The 16,694-nt window shown below is 46.0% G+C and overlaps 1 protein-coding gene and 1 pseudogene across 2 annotated transcripts; one reads left to right on the top strand and one right to left on the bottom strand.

Annotated features, from left to right (window-relative positions):
- Positions 1 to 1,369: 1,369 nt before the first annotated feature.
- On the top strand, positions 1,370 to 4,254 carry LOC123104722 (U11/U12 small nuclear ribonucleoprotein 31 kDa protein). The gene is made up of 2 exons (XM_044526592.1): positions 1,370 to 2,334; positions 3,237 to 4,254. The coding sequence occupies exon 1, from the start codon at positions 1,385 to 1,387 to the stop codon at positions 2,324 to 2,326; it is 942 nt and encodes a 313-aa protein (XP_044382527.1). The 5' UTR covers positions 1,370 to 1,384; the 3' UTR covers positions 2,327 to 2,334; positions 3,237 to 4,254.
- A 445-nt stretch (positions 4,255 to 4,699) lies between these two features.
- LOC123104721 (protein NLP1-like) lies at positions 4,700 to 9,549 on the bottom strand (annotated as a pseudogene). The gene is made up of 4 exons (XR_006450494.1): positions 8,777 to 9,549; positions 8,534 to 8,584; positions 7,137 to 8,019; positions 4,700 to 6,272 (listed from the first exon to the last, which is right to left on the bottom strand). The product of XR_006450494.1 is annotated as a protein NLP1-like (transcript).
- Positions 9,550 to 16,694: the final 7,145 nt, after the last annotated feature.

Below are 16,694 nucleotides of genomic sequence, written 5' to 3'. Positions count from 1 at the left end.
TGCCCTTTTGCACCGGTTCGTGCTGAACCGATATTAAAGGGGGGGCTTTAGTGCCTACACTTTAGCGCCGGTTACCAAACCGGCACTAAAGGGCCTTACGAACCGGTGCTATTGCCCGGTTTTGCACTAGTGTCCATTACCGTGAAAAATCCATCGGCGCACATCTGGCTCTATTGTCTCACTTATTGCAGTAACCAACTCTTCATCCTCAAGTGCCCAAACACATATTGACATGGTGCACTCCATTAATGAATGTCGCCATGAATCTTCGCTGCCACACATAACACAGCTGTTGGACGTGGCCATGTTCGAGCCTCCAAAAAAAAACTCTAGTCTTGGAGGGAATTTGTATTTTCCATAGTTTTCACCATGATCATTGCTTGGTCGATGAATCTCCACGTCCTTCTAGCCACGCCTCCGTGCGGATCTTGGTTGTAACAAGCATACGCCTCACTGAGAATGTTCCCTTTGGGTCATGACTCCAAGCCCAAAAATCGTCAACTTGCCTTGTACATACGGACATAGACAAAATAGCCTCGGCATCAAAAGATATAAATATGTTTCGGACCAGCTTCCTATTACAGTCCCCAATGTCGTTATGCTATATGAGTTCACTAACCAGCTGCGGTGAATTTTTGTGACAAGCCCGTGATAGGCCTCATATTATGATCTCGTGGAAGCCAATTATCTCGTCAAATCTGAGTTTTTTTTTTGCCATTGCCCACTCTTCTAATTAGACCTTGAGCCAATATTCCTTTCCCTTCAACTATTGCATGCCACACCTGAGACGGTGAGCTTCCCAATTCAGCTTGCAAAAAATCAGTTGTAGAGAAATATTTGCTTTGAGGATTCTTGCAGTTAAATAGTTTGGGTCCTGAAGTATACACCATGTCGAGCCAACAAAGCAAGGTTAAATAATTCTATATCATTGAGGCCCAAATCTTTCATATATTTTGGTCTTGTCATGACCTCCCAAGAAACCCAATTGGCCTTTCTTTCACCCTCCTTGTTTCTCCATCAAAACTTTTTGATAAGAGAATTAATATGCTGACAAAGTCCTCTAGAAAGTTTGAAACAAGACATCGAGTAAACTGAAATAGCTTGAGCAACAGATTTTATGAGGACATCCTTACCACCCGTAGACATCAATTTTCCATCCATCCTTTTTACTTTATTCAAGACTCGGTCACGCAAATACTTGAAAGCACCGTTTTTTGAGTTGCCAACATCACTTGGCATACCCAAAATTTTCTCACATGGATGACTAGCCTGATGCCATGGATGAAAAAAAAGGAAATACACGATGGGCCGAAAATGAAGCACGAGTCGGCCCACTCTTCTGCGAAGGCCCATAGCGACAACTATTCTGCTCTTTCACGGGCCCATGGAGAAACAAGGCTTTCCTCTACCGTACCGCCTCCGAGAGGAGAGGAGAGGGGTTCTCTCTCTCAAAAAAAAAGGAGAGGAGGGGGAACAGCCACAGGGGGGCAGGAAGGTGAAAATGTCTCGCCGGCGGCGGCAGGGCTCCGACTCCGACGGCGAGGACGACAGCTTCCTCTACCGCTACCCGATGCCCTCCTCCTCCGCCGGCGCCCCCTCCAGCGCGCCCGCGTCGGGCGGCCGCGGCGGGGGCGGCAGGGGCGGCGGCAGCGGCTCGGGCGGGCTCGCGCCGTCCAAGTCCACGGTGTACGTCTCCAACCTGGACTTCGCGCTCACCAACTCCGACCTGCACACCCTCTTCTCCCGCTTCGGCAAGGTGGCCCGCGTCACGGTCCTCAAGGACCGCGAGTCCCGCCGCAGCAAGGGGGTCGCCTTCGTGCTCTTCGTCCGCCGGGAGGACGCCGTGGCGGCGGCCGCCGAGATGCACGGAAAGGTGCTCAACGGCCGCACCCTAGCCGCCTCCATCGCCGAGGACAACGGCCGCACCGCGCAGTTCATCCGCCGCCGCGAGTACCGCGACAAGTCCCACTGCTACGAGTGCGGCGGGGAGGGCCACCTCTCCTACGAGTGCCCCCGCAACCAGCTCGGCCCCCGCGAGCGGCCGCCGCCCTCTAAGAAGTCGCGCCGCGGGGGCGGGGCTGCTGGTGGCCGTGGCGGCGGCCGCGGAAGCGGGGGCGGGGAAGGGGACGGGCCCTCCTGGCAGTCAGACGAGGACGACGACGCCGTCGCCGCGGCGTTCGAGGACGACAGGTGGGCGTCGGTGGTGGACACGCGGGGGGAGGAGGAGAAGGCGGCCGAGAAGGAGGGTAGGGCCAAGGCCAAGGCGGCGAGGAAGGAGAAGAGGAAAGGCTACTTCAGCGACGAGAGCGACGAGGACGATGACTGAGCTTCAGCGTATGCTTCTATGATAGTGTTTGTATTCTAAGATGAATGTTCCTAGAAATTTTGTGAGTTGGTCAATGAATAATTTCTTGTTGCTATCCTGGTCGCATTTGTCCGTGCCGTGTTATTATGCTTATTATTATCAGGGAGTATGAACAATTTCCCTGGTTTACTTTCTCATCTCTGATAGTGAACACGCTTGCATTGTTCTGTTTAGGGTTATAGGGAGTGTAGATCAATGAGCTATCGGCCTACTGTCAGTGTTGTCATTACAGCGTTTTTCAATATATACTTGGTGAACCCCATATGTGATATGCATTCCCCAGCAACCTTAATTTGTTCTGTTCAATCTGTATGTTGTGAACTCTTCTCCCTAATCATTTATTGCATTAAGAACTATTTTTCTTAGCATCATAGCAGCTAGCATGGAGACACATTTAAGCTCATTCTTCTACTGGAGCCATAGTTGGATATATCTCTTTAGTTTAAGAAGCAAATGTACAGTCGGTCCGCTAAAGTCATGCTAAAAATTAGCAGTTGATGAAAAACAGTCCGTGTTCTTACATAATCTTGTCTGTTGCCCATTCTTGATTGTTGTAGTTGGTCACAGTGGTGTTCTTGTTGATAAATGTGTTTCTGCTGTCCATTTTGATACCTGTCCTGGTCCATGTTCAAGAATTCATCCGATTAACCAGTTAACTTGCCGATTAATCCCTACTCATAGGGTCACCGAGTAGCCGATAAACCGAAAAATCGTCCGATTAATTGATTAAATGGCCGATTAACTTGCCGATTAGCCGATTAATCCCCTACTCGCTAGCCAACCGAGCAGCTACCAGTTAACGATTTCCTCAACAATGGTCCTGGTACGTTCTGCCTTTCATTCCGATACTGATGTTCTTAGATCCATGCAGATACACGTGAATGCCAACTGTGCGCTTGGCATTATAAACATGGTCTGCCTTCTCTCTGAAGTATAAACAACACCATTTTGGCTTAACCTGCATGGCCATCATTCAGATTGAAGCAGCATGAAGCCCCCTCCCTTCAAGGCCTCAACTGTTTTATGCTGAGCTTGGAACAAGATCAATTATTAAGATACGGCAAGACTGGGTCGTTCCTTGTGGTTTCAAGGCAGTTGGCTGGCAGGCTTATTGCAGGCCTGACAGATTTTACAATGGGGGGCACTTGAGGTCACTCTGTTATTCTGCTCGATGTATTATTGACACTTGGATGTGAGATCATCTCGTTCTGTCATGCTGCTAACTTGTGAAGACAAGCATCCTGTTTTCAAGGAATCAATGATTTGGCACCTTTTGTATTGAAGATGACCTGATGTTGAGTCTGATGGAAATATTATTGAGAATAATGGCAGGCCACATCCTTTATATGGTCCCTGACCCTTGGGTTCTTGGCATTTAATTTGACAGGCAACTCTCTGTTGTCAGGAAGGATCTGTAGATATCCTCGTCTGGAGGAGCTTAAGTTAAACATCTGAACTTTTGAAGGATGGCTTCCAGCTGTCTTCACTTGGGATTTGGTGATCTCTTGGAATTTGCAATGGATGTCTGTAGGTGGGTAACAAAAGTTTAACATGTCTTGGGGCGATATCCTTGAAGGCATGAGGAGATGGCTAAACAATCAGTGACAAATCCAGCAGAGAAGTAAATCGTAGTCTTCTTTTTTGGAAGCAATCTTAGTCATTTAAATGTTTGCTACTTATGTAGTAATAGTTGCATACCTTGTACATTTATCATTTGAAACCATCCTCTCAGTTCTGGAATACATTCATCGTCTCAGTTATAGAATACATCTATCAATTGCCGCATTTGAGATATACTACCTCTGTACACTAATGTAAGACGTTTACATTAATGTACAGAGGGGGTACATGATATGATACGGTATGATGTACTGTCTTTTGTTTGGCCTTGTTGGTAGACTATGTAGAGGTATATTTCTGAACTGGATAAATTTTCAGTGAACATAGGCCTTTAGATCTGTGTTCCATGTACCAAATGTAGCTGTGACATACTTCAATTCTTTGTATTTGTTATTGCTCTATTATTGTTCATCTACTCATGTTTCTACTATGTTTCATCTTGTAAGCTGAATAGTTTGCTGGTTGTTGTGTAGTCTGTGTCATCACTCATCAGCAAGGGCAAACTGAAAAGTATCTATTCTCATCCTCCACATAGATTTTAAAATTACTCATCAATCGTTACAAAAGCGCATGCTTACCTATTAACATGAACTGAAATTCATTGGTGTTAGTTGCATTTTAGGCATATTAACATAATTACCTTATCTCATGTTCAAAGTTGTTTGAGCGGTGATTAATTCAATCTGCATACTGACATTTGACGATACAGTCACCAAACTGAAAGCTTCTTAAATAAAGCACTGTCTACGGCAACAAACAGTCTTTGCAAAGAGACAGTTCTGTGGTACGAGTGTACCATACATATTTAGTTTTGTAAGGACAAAAAAATTGAACAAAGTACCCTATCCTCCAATATCTAGAACTAATCCAGAATAATTACTGCAGAATTTTTGTTACAAAAATAGAGCTTCATGTCCATTGAATGATAAAACACACTGAACACTGAAAGCCTTGGTGCTGGTCACTTGGGTGAGGCATTGAATGGCGGCATATCCTCAGTTGATCAATAATCAGACAAAGCCATTGGGGATTATTGCACATCAACATTCCAAGAACCAAAATATATCTTGAGCAAACCTTATTCAGAGATATCCACCCTATCAACACAATCAAGTTGGACTGTCATTCAGAGTTTGTGGTACATCAGTGAGAGTATTTACAAGTCAATGCATGCTTACTTCAGTGTATTCTAATACTTGAAACTGGCTTTAGTGTCATCAGCAGCTCCTAGCCTGAGAATCAAATCAAAGGCTAATCCAGCTAGCAGCAAAACTGGAAGCAGTGATGTTACTTGCTACCTAGCATGGACTGCCAATCATGGATTCTGGGCTGCCCTCTGGTAAAACCAAGCACTGCTTCTTCGTAGATTTCTGATTAAATCCCACAAGCTGATGAGGCCTACGATGTCTTTATGACAAACCAGTGTGACCAATAGTGACCCTTGCCTCCGGAATAGGAGCTAGATGAACTGAAATTTTGACTGTTTGGAGATTTGCTAGTTTATATACATGAAGGCATTCCTGTAAATCTGCATCGCATGTCATCAAGACCCACTCTAAATCATCATCCAGGTACTTTACAATCAAAAAGCTTGTGTCTACTATACTCAAACGTCTTGCCATCTCCTGCTTCAGTTCTTGAAAACTACACTCAGGCTTCAATCTGAACCTGACCTTTTCTGAGCCAAATGTGGCCTTTATTCTCATACCTGCATCTGCATTCTGTTTTGGGGGTGATGGGCTTCGAGAAGAATGCTGCCCACCTAAAGCCTGTTGGTTCAGATTATGCAACAGATCTGGTGCCTCCTGAACTGGGAAATGTCCTCTTATTGATGCATTTTCTGTTTGCAGAGTCTGGACAGGGCTGTGATTTACAGGATTTCCTGACATAAGCAAATCAACTCCAGCCTGAGGTGGATGCTTTGTTGATCCACCACTGCACGATGACGGGCTTGAATCAGAACTTTGGCTGCATGATGAGTGTGAGTGTGAGGTTGATGGCACATTACTGCTTAGCCTGTGGTGTCGGTGCCCCTCAAAATCAGTGAGATTGCTCTGCTTGTGTGGAGGAACTGTGACGCTTCCTGACAAATTGTTGTCAGATGATACAGAGGTGTTTGTGAGATCCTTGTACAGGGTATTAAGCTGGAAAGCTGTCTCTCCTCCGTGAACTGAATCAATGATCTGCTGCAGCTTTCTTAGAGAATGGTCTACCTTCTTGATCTTTCGTGATGGCCAGCGATTTATACCATGCTGCCTGCATATTCTTTTGAGGGTGGTAGGGCACACTGTAAGAGACAGAAAAGTGTGGTGAGCATGTATCCACCCAAGCTGAATAGAGTTCTTATTTTTTATTGTTTGACAGTAGATCAAATAAGTGTACATGACAGTACAAGTATTCTTTCACACAAAACGTGTGATCACACCTTGGAGACAAAATGTACACATGATGAACATGCTGTCTTCTTTCTATTGTCTGCTAAAAGGAATAGTTTAGCTATGTTTGACTCATGGACTTCAATGCTAGCTGTACTACTTCTAGAAAGCAGCATAGCATGTCAACATGATGAATTTAGAGTCCTATTTTTCGCCTGGTATGACTTACATATGCCCTATCTGTGCGACAGAACACTGCACTGAATAATATCGTCCTCTAATATATAATTGATTGTTTTGTCATGTAAATTTGCCAGTTGCAAACGATGAATGCAAATTTATGAGATATTGATCAGTTCTAGGCCATCTAGTAGATGCTAACTAATTGTAAGGTAGTAAATTTACTTGTTATGGCAGTTCTTGAGAGTCGACTATTCTGTTTTATACCTGTTTTAGTTCTCATCGTGTTCAATTTATTGCGATTAATAAAGATTTGCCTTCTTTTCCCCTTCAGGCTAACAGCACAAAACACAAAAAAAAGGTGATAAGAATGTCCATATTTTATTATGAGGTGCATGTGGAGGTTGACTTTAATGTGGGGACAACACTAAAAGAAATTCACAATGTGGAGACAACATTTTCTTATTGAGCATTCAATTTATCATGCTGGGTCCATGGCTTGTGCCACTATAGATTAATGACTGATGGTATATACTAAAACAGTAAACTATTCATAGCTGAATCTTGCATTTATGTGACGAGTTACGGTTACTAACCTCCAAGGCTCCTTGCTGCATCTTTCAGGCTACCAGCAAAGTACTGCCGAAGAACCGGCAAGCTCACAGTCTTCTCCGTCTTTGTGCGCCTTTTCCCTTTGCTGCCTTGTGCACTTGTCTGAGCACCAGCTGGAGATAGACCCTGTCCTACAGGTGATAGCATACCATGCATACTTAATTCAGCTAAATCTGATTCTTTTGAAGTCCTTGCTAGACTTGTCCATGATGCCTCCTCTCTATGTTCTGTTGCTTGGTTTCCAAAGGACAACTCTTCAACCTTATTCTTCCCTTGAGGACCAAATGAGTTCAGCTCATTCACTTCCAGCATTTCCTCATCCCCAATCTCCTTGTCCGTAACCACACGTAGAGTTCGGCAAGCACTACGCATGGTGCCTGACAAGGAGTCCAGGACTGCCTTTTGCTCCTCGAGGGCTTCACAGTTGGTCGGCAGAAAGAACTCTAGCACAAAGTCCGCTGTCCCAGTCCGCGTGCACCTCAACCGGATTGCCACGGCACCTTTTAAGTTGAAGATCTTAGCATGGTGGGATAATGGATAGTGTTCTTTAGCTGAAGATCCAATGTCTGGTAAGAAGCATGGCTGGTTCGTTTCGAAGGCTTTCCCTGCAACTCCTTGCCCACGCAGAAGGTGGTGGTCAGAGCAGGAGTCATGGAAGTTCTGCATCTGGGGATCATTGACGTAGCATGCTGTGTCAATGGTGGAGATGCAGTACGGGTAGTTCTCATCGGTGTGGCGGCTTCCCCCTTTCCCTTGTTGAGCACATGTGACCCAGGTCTGAGCTAATGGGAGATTGTGGGTGACGCAGGCTGCCCTTAGGACTTCTAGTATCTCTGGTAGAGCATCTTTGTAGGAAGCACTGTTGAACTGATTGATAATCAGCAAGAGCAGCCATGAAATCATGAGAAGATATCAGTACCATTATTTCATTTGAAGGTATTTATCTACAATTACTTGTACTGTGAGATATGGTAGACACTAGGTTGACAAATTCTTTTACAAGCCAATGAGCCATCCCAGGAAGCTGCCTCACATAGTGATTAACTTAACTGAAAAACAAAGGAAAAATAACATTTTCCATCCTCTGTTTCTCCTCTATCCTCTCTGGTGGGTCCTGCCTTACTTGGTTATCCAACACTGATTGGAATGGATGCCATGTAGGCAGACAACATGGTAAAACCGCTCTATAACCACTGAGTTTCTGATGTTTGAGAGTTTAAATATCTGGGTTGGGAGTCTAAATAACTGGGTTTGTACTAGAGATCTAGACTTTCATGAGAGGAGCAAATTCTTTCACTAGTATGTGGGTATTAAAGGCTCAGTTCTAATGAAACCAAAACTCAGCAGTGATACAAATCTTGAGTTTTTTCTTGCTGCCTACCTTTGTGGCGCGCGGAGTGCTTGAAACTTCTGTGCTTCTCAGGTTAACTGCCTGCAAAGAGCATTGCCATTAAGAGATCTCAAATCTAGGAAAAAGAACATGATTGTTTCCTACTGTTGGCATTTGTTATGTGTCTTGCTCCTACACATGACACCAAACACTCTTTTTGTGCAACTATACTTGCTGCAGACTAATGTTTGAAAACTTTCAGGTTAAGTGACTGAGGTATCAATAGTTCAATACCTGGAGAGCCCTGCAGATGTCGTTGATCTCTGAGGTGAAGTTGAGCTTTTGCCTGGTCATGATCAATTCCATGACACCCAAGCACGAGTAACTCCCCTTCTCGAACACCGGCAGCCCCATTGTCCCATGGACGTCCAAATCCTGAGCATATTTTACCCTGGGGTATTCATAGCTGGTGAAGAGCCGAACGTCCGGTGACCACTCAGGTAGCTTGCCAATGAACACCCTCCCGGGGAGCCCAACCGGTGAGGCTTCCGACCCAACATCTGCAGAGAAGTGGTAATGCGTCGACACGTCCCTGAACTGCATGAGTCTATCTGAGGTGTTGTCCAGAGTAAATGGCTGCCCGCTCGTTGTCAGCACCAACTTGCCATCACGGTTTTTTTGCGGCACCCATAGCTGCACAAGCATGCCGGCATCTCTCTGCATCTGCTTGATGTAATCCAGAGCTTGCTCAAACCTTTGCCGGACGGTGGAGGAGGCTGGCGGAATCCACAGGGTGCTGTTTGCGCCTGCCGGCGTCGTGGTGGTGGTGGCTGTGGCATCTGAGAGGAAGGTGGAGGGAGAAGCAAAAAAATTGGGTGAGCGAGAAGTGTTGGGCGCCACTTCAAGCCAGGCGTTGTCGCCGGAGAGCAGCTGCTCCAGGAGGTCCAGGTCGCCTTCCGAGGACATGGAGCGCCCCATGGAGATGCCTGGCGGGGCGTCCCCACCTTCCATACAGGTAAAGCTTCCTTCAGAACCTGATCACACAATTTGACACCATAACACTGCATCAGTTTTAGCGCCTGAAAGAAAAAAAGATAGATAGATAGATAGCCTTGGAATTGAAAGCAGGAGCATGGATGCAAGTCACAATACTTGTCCTCTCCTGCTCGAAACCAAGAAGCGCATCTTGGGTGAACCAAGTATTGGAGGGTGGAGGGGGTCTAGGGAAGATATTTGTGTCAGATGTGCTCGCGTTTGTGTTTGGATTGCGGGGTGAGGGTGGTAGGGGAGAACACATCATTTTCTGCAGAAAGGAAGCAAAGAAAGAGATTGGTAGGTGCTCACTGGTAATCGTACGGTGCCCCCCTTCTGCTCTTCCCTCCCCTCCCTCCCTCCCTCCCTCTTCCTCCTCCGGCAAGTAGCAGCTCTAGAAAAGGCTCAGTGCTCCACCAGAGCACCCCCCACCATTCGTTCCAAAGGCGCCCCTGTCTGCTCTCTCCGCTCTCCGCCGCTGCTGCTGCTGTGAGATGGAAAAGGAAAACTAGAAATTTGCTGTGCTTGTCCTGGCCTTGTTTGGCCCTGCCCTCGCTTTGCTTCTGCCTTTCATTGTCTGGCTTTGTCGTAAGAACAAAGCCTGTGGGGCCCACCACTGCGTTTCTTTATTTCCTATTTTCTTTATTTTGTTAGAATCTTTCCCTCTCACTGGGGGCCCCGCCCCAGCACCTCACAGGAATCCAACTATGCCCACTGCCTTGTTAAAGTCAACTCTGTGGGTCATTATGTGGCCGGCTTGACAAGGATTACCAGCGTCTCCAATCACTTGTGTAAGTTGCGCTTCAACACAAAATTAAAAAATGGTGTAAGTTGTGCTTATTGGGTTTTTATATCATCTAGATAAAGCTGAAGAAATAGCGCTCGAACTTGTTGTCCCTGATAAGTCCTGATTTTAACAAAAATCTATACCAAGCCGTTTTTCTCTCTTTTGCAATACCAATATACCGTGGAGGGTTATATGGTGAGGATAAACTAAGGAAGGCTTCTTTTCTCATGGAACTAATTGCGTCAAGCCGTCCAATATACCACGGGCGGTTATACGGTGAGGATAAACTAAGGAATGCTCCTTTGCTCACGGAACTAATTGCGTCAAGCCGTCTTCCTCTCCTTGGCAATACCAATGTACCATGGGCGGTTACACGGCGGGAATAAACTAAGGAAGGCTTTCTCCCTCACGGAACTAACTGCGTCCATTTCCAAAAAATAATAATAATTGTGTATTGCCTTATTTTTAAAGTAGTTGCTTATTGCCTTGGTGTTGTACATGTGTATTCATGTGGTATTACCATAGTAAATCCTACTCCCTCCGTTCCAAATTACTTGTTTTGGATTTGTCTAGATACGGATGTATCTAGACTCATTTTAGTGCTAGATACCTCCGTATCTAAACAAATCTAAGACAAGTAATTCGGAACGGAGGGAGTAGAACTTATGAGATCTTTTTGTTCTACAGGGTTGTAACAGTGGCTGATGTGACCATTCCATTAAGGAGGTTTGTTTTGTGAACCAGTCCTTGTGGTTAGAGGCCACATGCAAGGCCACTAAGATGTAGGCCACAAGTCTTGCATCAGTGATGTCACTGCATAGAGGGGGATCAGGGAGGGTGCACTAATTAGAGATTCTGGTATATAGTTGCGTGGGGTCTATAAAATTTGTCATCACTGTGCAATGAACGGGAAACCACAGATTCCCGGGGACTTATCAGGAAAGCTAGGCGTTTTAGTATCTTCCCAGTTCCCACTACCGTTGCGTACACACGCCACATGATTCCCTCTGGCAGCAAATTACATCACAAAAAGTATTAGTAGTCTTCCAAAAAATTCTCTAAAGCCTTCAAAAATTGAAGTACAGGAAATATCCTGAGAGGCTAAAAGTGCCTGTGTACCTTCCCGTGAAAAAAGTGCTTAAATAATAGAAAAAAATGCCATGAAAACCTTTTCGAGTCTGTAGGGAGGAAACTTCACAGATGCTAAATAGATAGATTTATGGGTTGTGGGCTGTCTGGCACCAAATTATTTTAGCCCTAGATGCTTTATGAGCTAAGCAGTTCCTTTTTCTAGAGATCGCAGATGCACTTGCGCAGTTAAATATGGACTGTGCTTGCTCCCAGGACTGCATCTTGTAAAGCTACATATGTACGGCTAGTCACGTATCTATATGGGATTGGTTAGTGCTTTAGTTTAATGATTTTTTCTCTTGTTAGATCTTAACCTTCCTCAGTTCTCTATGTTTCCCTACTTGGGAATATTAAAAGGCAGTAAGTTGTTCAGAACAAGGATCAATTAGTGAGCTAAATAATGGTGGTTTAGGTGGACATACATGTGATCCCCAATACCAAAGTCCAATTGGGGAGCCTAACTATGCAAGAGCAATAGATTTTTCTTCCCAAGGCTGTTCCCTTTTGGGAGGGCTTTAAAGATTGTCAGAATGTTAATTTGCCATAACTTAAGCATGCTCATGGTTGGGTGACCGACCACAAGGAAAAAGAGAAGATCATCCATGATCACTTCTCCGAGGTCATGGGCCGGGGAAGTACGAGCAATAAGGATTTCAATTGGGAGGAACTGGGCATTGAGGCCCATGCCTTGCAAGACCTCGACGCCGACATCACCGAGGAGGAGGTTTGGGAGGCTATAAAAGAAATGCCTAGTAACAAGGCGCCGGGACCTGATGGTTTCACGGGGATCTTCTTCAAGAAGTGTTGGGGAATCATCAAGCATACGATCATGGGGGTCATTCAACGCTTCGATTGCTTACACACCTCCAACCTGCAATGGCTAAACTCTGCCAATGTTGTTCTGCTGCCTAAGAAGGACGGCGCGGAAGGCATCTCTGATTATAGGCCCATTAGCCTCATACATGCCATCGCTAAAATCATTGCCAAGGTTCTATCGCTACGCCTTGCGCCCCACATGGATGACCTCGTGTCCAACGCCCAGAGTGCTTTCATTAAAAGGAGAAGTATCCACGACAACTTCATGTATGTTCGGAACTTTGCCCGGCGTCTACACAAATGCAAGAACCCCGCACTCCTTTTCAAGCTTGATATAAAAAAGGCTTTCGACTCAGTCAAGTGGGGATACATTCTTGAGCTGCTCCAACGGTTGGGCTTCCCTCCAAAATTTCGAGCTTGGATTGCTGCGCTTCTATCCTCTTCTTCATCTCGGATAATGCTAAACAGGCTACCCGGCCCTCCTATCAAGCATGGCCGCGGATTCAGGCAGGGGGACCCCATCTCTCCACTCCTCTTCGTCTTGGCAATTGACCCCTTGCATAAGATCCTAGACTTGGCGACGCAAAAAGGGCTCCTACATAAGATCCGTGGTCGGGGTGCCATGGTGCGCACCTCCCTCTATGCGGATGATGCGGCGGTCTTTGTGGCCCCCATCAAGCGGGACATCGACAATCTTGCCTCTATCCTCAGAGGCTTTGGGGACGTCACAGGCCTTTGTTCCAACTTCCAAAAAAGCTCGGTTGTGCCTATTCGCTGCAATCACCTTGACCTTGAGCAAATTCTTCAGAGCATGCCGGCGGCACGTGCCTCTTTTCCGGTCAAATACCTAGGACTACCACTATCTGTTTGGCAACTGAAGAAGGTGGATTTCCAATACCTTGAGGACAAAGCGGCCGGCAAATTGGTCACTTGGGAGGGCCAAAACATCACTACGATCGGTCGTACGACACTTGTTAGGTCGGTCATTACCTCCCAAGCAGTATTCTCCATCACGCCCCTCATCGTGCCTCAGAGCTCTCTTCATAGCCTTAACAAAATTGAGAGAGCTTTCCTTTGGTCCGGCTCGGACAAGACAACGGGAGCCAAATGCAAGGTCAACTGGAAGGTGGTTTGTAGACCAAAAGAATATGGTGGCCTAGGGGTGCTCGACACCGACAAGTTTGCACGTGCTTTGCGGCTCCGATGGCTATGGTATGAATGGACGGAGCCCCGAAGATTATGGGTTGGCCTTGGAAACCCGTGCACGGAGGAGGACCTCGAGTTTTTCTATGCCTCTACGACTATCACTGTAGGGGATGGCGCCAAAACGCCTTTTTGGGGCTTCCAGTGGCTTCTTGGTCGCAAACCCAAGGATATCGCGCCACTCTTGTTTGCGGCCTCGAGAAGGAAGAATTGGAAGGTCCGTGAGGCCCTCGTAGGGAACGCTTGGATCTTCAAGATCAATCTGAACACGGACACGGATGTCTCCATCGCCCACATTAGGGAGTTCTTCACTCTTTGGATGCTCCTTAATGACGTCCACCTTCATGAGCAAACCGAAGACCTCATCGTTTGGAAGCATGCGAACGATGGGATCTACACGGCGGCCACCGCATACAAGGCTCAATTCCTAGGCATGACTCTTTCCCCTTTGGATCGCATGGTTTGGAAGGCATGGGCACCTCCAAAGGTTAAGTTTTTTGCTTGGTTGGCGTTGCAAGATAGGATTTGGACCGTCGATCGCTTGGAGCGTCGAGGTTGGCCAAATTGTGGCCTTTGCAAGCTCTGCAACAGGGAGCAAGAATCAGGAGCCCACCTTTTCTTCAAGTGCCGCTACACGATTCGGCTATGGAAGTCTCTTATTGAGAAACTAGGTCTTGCGCACATGGATACTTCCGATTGGCTCATGGACGACTCCGTCTACCAGTGGTGGGACAAGAGAACCGACAACCGCAACCCTAACCGGCAAGCTATGGCCTCCCTCACCATGCTCGTCTCTTGGACCATCTGGAATGAAAGAAATGCACGTGTGTTCCGCCACAAAAGTGCACCACCGACCGTCCTACTCACCGCCATCGTCGACGAGGCCAAGCTTTGGATGGCCGCGGGCGCAAAGAAATTAGGGAATTTTTTTCTGGGCGAGTAATTGTCATGCCGAAAGTGTGGGTGTGTTGTAATTCTCTAAACTCTATTCTCTCCTCATTTAATAGATGAGGCAAATCTTATGCCTCCGTTTCGAAAAAAAAATAACTTACTATGTAAGTACTGCTAACTGCAATATTCTTGATTCCTCCCACTAGAACGTGTTTCTGCGCCCTGATCAGGGAGGAGGGCACTAAAATACTGCTCTGATTCATTATTCCGTGACATGTCTAGGAATCTTTGATGCCTCTTGGCAATGCAACAAAGGCAACACAGTACAACTGGCGCTATCTGATTTATTTATTTTTGAAACTTTCTCCTATCTCTCTCATTACATTTGAGTGTGCTACGTGCTGTTTCAAAAGAAGAAAAGGAACTATGTGAACTGTGGTTAGCTCACTTTGTTGCTATTTTGATTTAATCGCAACCTCATTTTTAATTGTGGGGAGCACGGAAGCACACCCATTTGCCATATTTATTCTCCTGAGCTAATCTGTTCTCTACTGCCCACATGTGCTTGTTTATGTCAGCATCCGTTTGCTGCTGCATATGGAGCTATACATTGCTCTTGGATCAACACAGAGAGGAGAAGACACTAGTTGGAGGTGACACAATGCACCGCAAATGCTCATCCGTGAGTTGAGATACCCGTTGCCCTGACATCACTAGAAACGAAAACAAATGCAGTGCCCACTTTTTCTCTTGCTTTCCCGTTTTATATATTGGTTCAGTCACTAGCCTAGAGCCCACTGCAAATACATCTAATTGCTACTCCCTCCGTTCCGAATTACTTGTCTTAGATTTGTGTAGATACGGAGGTATCTCGCATTAAAATGAGTCTAGATACATCCGTATCTAGACAAATCCAAGACAAGTAATTCGGAACGGAGGGAGTACTTGTCTCATATTTGACCAAAAGCCTTGTTGTTGTTTAGTGGCATGCCAACACCATCAGCTCCACCAGCTATGGAGAAGGTCTTCTTAATTCCGGCCAATCAGATGCCGGCTTGGCTGTTAAAATTCTCCGGTAGGCGGGGCCCGAGCCAGTGGACACCTAATGCGTGTGGGACCCGCGACGAGTCACCACCAACACAGATCCAATCTCGGCATCAGAACCTGTAAAACTAGTATTGGTGCCATCGTCGCTTACCGACTGATTAGCTTTATTTCCGTGAATGGCTTGCACTCTGCCTCGTTTGCGTTTCCTCTTGTGTGGTCTTTTCAGAGGTTGCTTCACTTGCTGGAATTTATAGTGTTTTGCTGAAGCTGTTCAATAACGTTGCACAGCAGGAAACTTCTGCTCTTTTGCTCGGAACTGGTATTCAAGAAATGACTTTGCTCAACCAATGGCGGTGGCGGGCTACCGGGAAGATCAAAGCGTGTGTGGTTTCTTGAGAGGCTGTCACTTGTTAGTGTTTTTTTTCTTAGGGATATATTCTTGAAAAAGCCTGCTGGATCACATAATCAACTGGGAGATGCACCCAATAACGGATACTTGGGAATCTGACAACTTGGCTGGAAGCTGTGCCTGAACTGCATCGAACTCTGGGGATTTGGATATTCCAGGTCAAGGGAGGTGATTCATTCATTCATGGTTTACATTTAGCTTCGCTCCATGTACCAGGGCAAGTACCCCCATGGAGGCTCGCTGCTGAAAGTTTCTTCCTGTCGACTTTGCTGTGCCAATGGTATGCTTGGAAGCTTATTCCTCCGCGACTTTGTTGCGCCAATGGTACGCTCGGAAGCCTAGTTTGATCTCCTTGACGTCGTCGATGTCGTGAAGTCTTAGAATGGTGTGTGTGATTTGAAAATATCTGATATCCTGATGGCCATGCTCAATTCAGGGGGCCGAGGTTCAGTATGCTAGCGACGTTACAGAAATGACAACAAAGTAAAGAGGTAAAAACCTCCTTCCATAAATGGCGGCTCCGTCTACGTTGAGTGACAAGGTATCATGTAAAACCTCCATTTCTCCATATTATTGAGAATTTGTTGGTCTACAAGAACTAGTAGTGAGAAGATAGAGAGAATCAGAGAAGATCAAAAACTATATCATTGCTACCGTGCATAAACATAAGATCAAATATGATGTGCTGGTTGGGAGGGAGCATGCCTGTCCCGATCTGTATTTAAGCGATAAACTTGTTATTAATAGTCGTGGTGCCGTCATGGTTAGGGTGCATATCTTAGTCAAATTAGCACTTCTATTATTTGTTGCTGACGGAGTTCCTACCTTGATGGCTTGATCCCCGCCCGTGCAATTAAACAAGATGCAACACACGAATAATACTGGCACAGCCTACG

Source organism: Triticum aestivum, chromosome 5A (assembly GCF_018294505.1).
Source record: "Triticum aestivum cultivar Chinese Spring chromosome 5A, IWGSC CS RefSeq v2.1, whole genome shotgun sequence".
NCBI lineage: Eukaryota > Viridiplantae > Streptophyta > Magnoliopsida > Poales > Poaceae > Triticum > Triticum aestivum.
The sequence above is the reverse complement of the archived record's forward strand: the minus strand, read 5'-3'. Positions and strand labels throughout refer to the sequence as shown.